At 40.3% G+C, this 6,018-nt stretch overlaps 1 protein-coding gene across 1 annotated transcript; it reads left to right on the top strand.

Annotated features, from left to right (window-relative positions):
- Window positions 1-694: 694 nt before the first annotated feature.
- LOC118684420 (ovalbumin-related protein Y-like) lies at window positions 695-5,549 on the top strand. Its single transcript, XM_036379273.1, has 7 exons — window positions 695-871; window positions 1,534-1,584; window positions 2,170-2,298; window positions 3,050-3,167; window positions 3,399-3,541; window positions 3,878-4,033; window positions 4,475-5,549. The coding sequence occupies exons 1-7, from the start codon at window positions 704-706 to the stop codon at window positions 4,874-4,876; spliced, it is 1,167 nt and encodes a 388-aa protein (XP_036235166.1). The 5' UTR covers window positions 695-703; the 3' UTR covers window positions 4,877-5,549.
- Window positions 5,550-6,018: the final 469 nt, after the last annotated feature.

Genomic DNA, 6,018 nt, shown 5'->3' with positions numbered 1-6,018 from the left:
TATTAAAAGACAAAATTGAATTTGTTTAAATTCCAGGGGTTATGTAAGATATTCTCTGAATGAAATCAAGGAGTGCAGAATGTTCAAATGATCCCATCATTCTACAGTTCTGTGTTATCTTTAATAGTTACATTTTCAATGATAAATGACAACAAAAAAACCCCCAAGCATTTGCTTCATGAATCTGTTTCTTCTCCAGGAACAAAAACAGAGCTTAGAGCCTAAAATATCACAGTAAGTAGAATAGGTAAATAATAAAAAATCTACCTTATGTCGCCTATGCAATCAGTTCAATTTAGAGAGAGAATGAGCATCCATTCTATCAGGGGAACAGTTAGATGCATTGTTGTTCAAATTACCTCACATCAGGAGATGACTGTCACATGAACATGTTGATTTGATAGGGACTGTGATAGATACGGCAGAGTACCCAGGATTTTATTCTCTAGCAGCTGCACACTGTGTTTTCTAGTCTGTGTTTTCTTCTTTCACCAGCCTATGCACAGCCGGCAGATGTCCAGCACTTTGATTGCTCATGAATCCAAAACCATATCTGCCTTTTAAATCCACATGACTGGATTCTGTTTACTGAAAAAACTCTGTTTGGGGTTCATGTGCACTGAATTTTTTGCATTACAATTGACCTATTTCACCACAGTAAGTCAGACTCTTTCTGTTTCCTTCAGACAACAGGGATTTCACAATGGGCTCCATCAGTGCAGCAAATGCAGAATTTTGTTTTGATGTATTCAAAGAGGTGAAATTGCACCGCAGCAATGACAACGTGCTCTTTTCCTCCCTGAGCATGCTTTCAACCCTGGCCCTGGTGTATATGGGAGCAAGGGGTAAGACTCAATCCCAGATGCAGAAGGTACGTTATTTACACAGGTGTAAAGTCACCTCTACTTATGCTACTTGTTCCTTCTAAGTAACATCACTGAAAAATATCCACTGGTGAGGTTTTTACCTGTTTCAAGGCACAAGAACTAAGCCAAAGTCACAAAATAGAGAACTGAATCAAGAGTTACACATAGAAAATACTAATAGAAAGGTGCATATTTTCAATATAACAGGCAGTTGACTTAAACATTAAAAAAAAAAACAACTCAGGGACAATAGCAAAATAGATTACCAGTCAGCAATCTTATGTTTTTTAAATTCTGACAAGTTCCAAATAACCTTATCAGATTTGCTTTTTTAATACATATAGAAGATAAATCCCAGAAAGACAGGAAGACAGACTATTTTTAGCAATACATAATATATAACTCAATTAATTTCTAGATATTCAGTAGAAAAAAAATATAATCTAAGGAAAGAATAGTATTGACAGTTTACAAGAAGGTCACAGATGGCTTAGACCACTTGCAAACTTACCTGTGAATTTTTAGTTAATCTATTTTCTCATATTTTTTTTTTCTGACCCAATAGGTTCTTTTACACAAGCATGTGTAAAATCTCATGTATAAATCTCAAATTCACATTGTTTTTGGTCATGCTTCTCATTTCTACCACCGGTATTTTCTCTTGCAGGTCCTTCACTTTGATAATGTTACAGAGGATAGAGACATTTCTGACTCCCAGGTAGAGAAATAATTTAATCTTCCTTTCTGTCTTATTTTCTCAGAACAAAAGTAGAACTTTTCTGCCTCTCCTCCTAGCTGTTTCAGACCCTGACAAAAACTATAGTAATGGCCTCAAACCAAGGGGATCTGTGGAGGGAGGGAGGGAGCAAACATAGAAAGACAGTAGGTTGCTTATCTTGCATCAGAACAAGTAATGGTGTGGGGAGAATGCTTTGGGCACCAGGGTGTCTTCCCAGGCAATTGCTGCCGGGGGATGAGTGAAGAGGGCTCAGTACCCAGAGCCAGGGTACAGCAGGGCAGGACAATTTTCAGCTAGGCAGGAAGATGCTGGGCAGAGAAGAGCCCAGAAGTCTCAGTGATAGGAACTCAACTGCATCTTTTAAAAAGCACATTTCAGGGGATTTGTCTTGACAAGGATGAACTTGCCCGTTCAATGCACCACCACCACAGCACTGGCTGTCGCAAAGGAGACAGTCTGTGGCGGAAGACTGCCCTGTAGCATCACTCTTAACTGAAAGGGACCAGACTTTAGGATCTTATTTCCTTATGCAATCTATCTTCTTTTTTCATGTCATCACCTCAGTGTGGCACTGCTGAGTACATCCACAAAACATTCAAGGATCTCCTCTCAGACATCAGGAGGCAAAATGCTACTAACTCACTCAGGATTGCTGACAGACTCTATATTGAAAAAACATACCCTATTCTTCAGGTGAGTTATACTGTGAACTGACTTCCATGAGATTTCCTGTAAATGCCCTGTGACTCTGCCCTAGAGATGCACCACCAACAGTAGCCCACTCTGTTGATGAAGAGGTGCTTGTGAGCCATGAAAGGAACTGGTACAAAATGAGTTTGGACTTTTCTGTGCCTCTTAGATGAAGGCAAAAGATATAATGGCATAAAATATGCCTATATTGCAAATCACAGGGAGTAATCAAGATTGCTGTTAATTTACTAGAAAAATGGCATGTGATGAAAAATGTAAATTTTAAGGGAAATTAAATAAAATTTATTAGTTGAAATATTGGAAACTGGAATTGTCAGTTTTCCTAGTGAAAGGAAGCTTTGCTTTTGAAATCTAAGAATGTGAGAACACAATGTTCAAAACCCTAAAGAGTGAACACAAAGAGAAGGAGACAAACATTGTCTGTCCTTAGAAATGTTTGTTAAAGTGAAACTGTTTTGGTAAAACAAAGGAAATATATCAAAATTTTAACTTGGAACCCTGTCTCATCAAAAAGTGCCAGACCTATACATGTGAAGCAGTCTTTCTTGTACAGCTTTAAGATTCAGTTAAGGAAGACAGATGTGACTGACATGTTCAGTGTCTGATGCTCAAACCCAGGAGTAAACATTCACTGTTCCTTAAACCATTCTGCTTTATTTCACAATCTTGCTTAAAACATCTGTACAATTCCAAGTCCTCATCAGTCTGACAACTGTAACCCTTTTGCTATTAGGAATACATAAAGTGTGCAAAGAAATTCTACAAAGCAGAGCTGGAAGAAGTTGACTTCAAAACAGCTGCAGAGGAAGCAAGACAGCTCATCAATTCCTGGGTGGAGAAAGAGACAAATGGTAAGGACTCAAAAATTGGTAGCAGGCATTTTCGCTCACCTACCATAAACTACATCCTTGTCTTCCTCTCCTCATAACCTCTAGAAAAGGTGGGTCAAGCAAGTGCAGGTTGCTTATTGCTGTGAAAATTAAACTCCACAAAACAGGAGCCACCACCCTCAACCCAACATCACAGAGATTTGTGCAGAGGAGCTGGATCTTACCTCTCTCTGCCCCGTCTCTTTCTTAAAGGACGGATCCAAGATTTCCTGGTATCAGACTCTGTTGATCTCCATACTGCGCTGGTCTTTGTGAATGTCATTTACTTCAAAGGGATATGGAAAACTGCATTTAAAGAAGAATACACTCGGGAAGAGCCTTTCAACATGACTGAGGTAGGAGGGCAAGGACACACCTCTGGCCAGGGCAGCTGTTGGCTCACACAGGCAGGAGTCTGGGTGCTACAAATATCTGTCACAGGTTGGGTGATTTTTCTGAGTCCATCATTGTCAGTAAGTGGGCCTAAAGCCAAGTAGTGTTCACAAGATCTGTGTCTGACCACGCTTCCAGGACACACAAGCAAGCAAGAGAGGAAAATGGAGATACAGCTCTTTTCCAAAGGCAGCATGGTTGAAGATTGAGTCCTGTCCTTTCAAAGGCCTTGTACATTTGTCTGACCAAAGAAAAAGATTGCTCCCACATTGCATCATCTCACATTTTTGTTTTTGCAGCAAGAGAGCAGACCTGTGCAAATGATGTATCAGAACAGCACCTTCAGAGTGGGAAGAGTGGCTGAAGATAAAATCAAGGTCCTGGAGCTTCCATACACCAGTGGAGAGCTGAGCCTGTTGGTGCTGCTGCCTGATGACATCTCTGGCCTGGCACAGGTATGGCCCTGGCAGGGCGAGCAGAAGAGCTGTGACTTTAGTGGGGCTTGGCTGCTGTCAGACCTTTTGCTGCCCATTGACATTGCAGCTGCCCACCCCATGGCTGTGTGCTGGGCTGGGAGGGGAGCACAAAATCTGCCAGGTGCTGAGGCAGAGCCTCTTAGGAGAGTCCTGAACTCGGTTTTATAAAATGAAGGTAAAGCAGTGTAGTGCTGCTGCAGCCCTGCAGAAGAGGATGTTGCCATATGCACCAATCTCCATCAGGTATCAGAGGCAGGCAAGGTAGCAGGACTTCTATTACTGTGAGTGGTTTCAAATGTTTACTAAAGAAGAAGTTTGTCCTAGGGGAAATAAAAAATGAAAGTGATGAAGAAAGCATTCCAAGAAAGCATTCCATTTAACTTTTGTCTCAGACATTTAATTCCCTGCCTCTCTTTGCAGCTTGAGAACAAAATCAGCTATGATAAACTCCTGGAATGGACCAGTCCCAGGGTGATGGAAAAGAAGAAGGTGAAAGTGTACCTCCCACGCATGAAGATCGAGGAGAAATATAACCTCACATCTGTCCTGACTTCCTTGGGTATGACTGACCTGTTCAGCCCCTCAGCCAACCTCTCTGGCATCTCTTCAGCAGAGAGCCTGAGGGTGTCTGAGGCCATCCATGAGGCATACATGGAAGTCACTGAAGAGGGCACTGAGGCAGGTGGCTCAGAGGTTGTAACTGGAGACAGCCAACATTCCTCTGAGTTTGAAGAGTTCAGGGCTGACCACCCATTCCTTTTCTTGATCAAACACAATCCAAGTGACATGATACTCCTCTTTGGTAGATATTGTTCTCCCTAATGAAAAAAGGGCTGGAAATAATGCTTGCCTACCCCTAAGAAACAGACCCCCTTTACTCTAGTATTGTAGTATAATCTTATCTCTTCACTAAGTGGAAAGCCTTCAGTATCTAGGGTATATTTCTGAAGAAGCATGTGACTTTTCAGATCTTTGGGTGCTGATATTTCTGCTTACACAAGTTGTACTTAGGACTTATATCCAGGAATAAATAAGAACTTCAAGAGGTAGCTTAACATCATGATTGAACAACTTAGGATTCAGGACCACTGTTTTTATTCTTGTGAGAAATTCTGACACTGCTACTGAGAGTCTGGTTTTTCTACAGGAAATAAACACAGCTATTAAAATAATCCTGTTCCTTTCTGTTGATCTCACTGTGCAACCATCTTTGAATTGATGCCTGGACAACTTGCAGATGAAATTCTTAATTTCAGCAATCATTCTTTGAGTAATGCATTTGTGCTTCTTTGTGCTGCACATACTGTAAGGCTAAGGTCTTGTTCAGAGGGGGCATACAGAAAGTTTCGCATTTCTTCTTAAATCATCATCTCCAAACACAACACCTGCCTGACTGATACAATTTCCCATCTTCATTCCCATGATATGCCAATGATTTTGTGAATGTCAATTGTTGATCTTTCTATTTATTCTAATAAAAGCACTGCAAACTAAACATGTTCTACCTGTTTTGTGTTACTGCACCACACAACCAAAATATATTGGGTCATCGTTATTTACAGAATGAGTTTAGACTAGGATTTAGATACTATTTTCAAAAACAGAATGTACCTATATATGAAATCATTCAAGAGCCTAACATTTCTTTTCCTAAAATTCTGAATCTAAGCAAGATAAGCCCCATAGCTCCTATTTTTACCTTGTACTCATCTCCATATGACATATCAAATAACTCAGTTTTTTAAATCTGCTATTGTATTTCCAGAGAGTTTTAAAATATTCCTCTAATTGCCCCCAGGAAATACATTAAGGTGATGCCTAAGAGATACAAGTTCAAAAACATGAGGAAAGGATTGCTATTTTTCTTAAAAGGTGGACTGCTTTAGCTGTCTAATACCCACAGGAACCGTGTGAGAAAATCTTTTGTTACTGCCTTTTGATAACATAATCCACTAGAGGTATCA

The sequence above is a fragment of the Molothrus ater genome, chromosome 1, assembly GCF_012460135.2.
Source record: "Molothrus ater isolate BHLD 08-10-18 breed brown headed cowbird chromosome 1, BPBGC_Mater_1.1, whole genome shotgun sequence".
Lineage (NCBI taxonomy): Eukaryota > Metazoa > Chordata > Aves > Passeriformes > Icteridae > Molothrus > Molothrus ater.
Note: the sequence above shows the minus strand (reverse complement) of the source record. Positions and strands in the feature narration are given on the sequence as shown.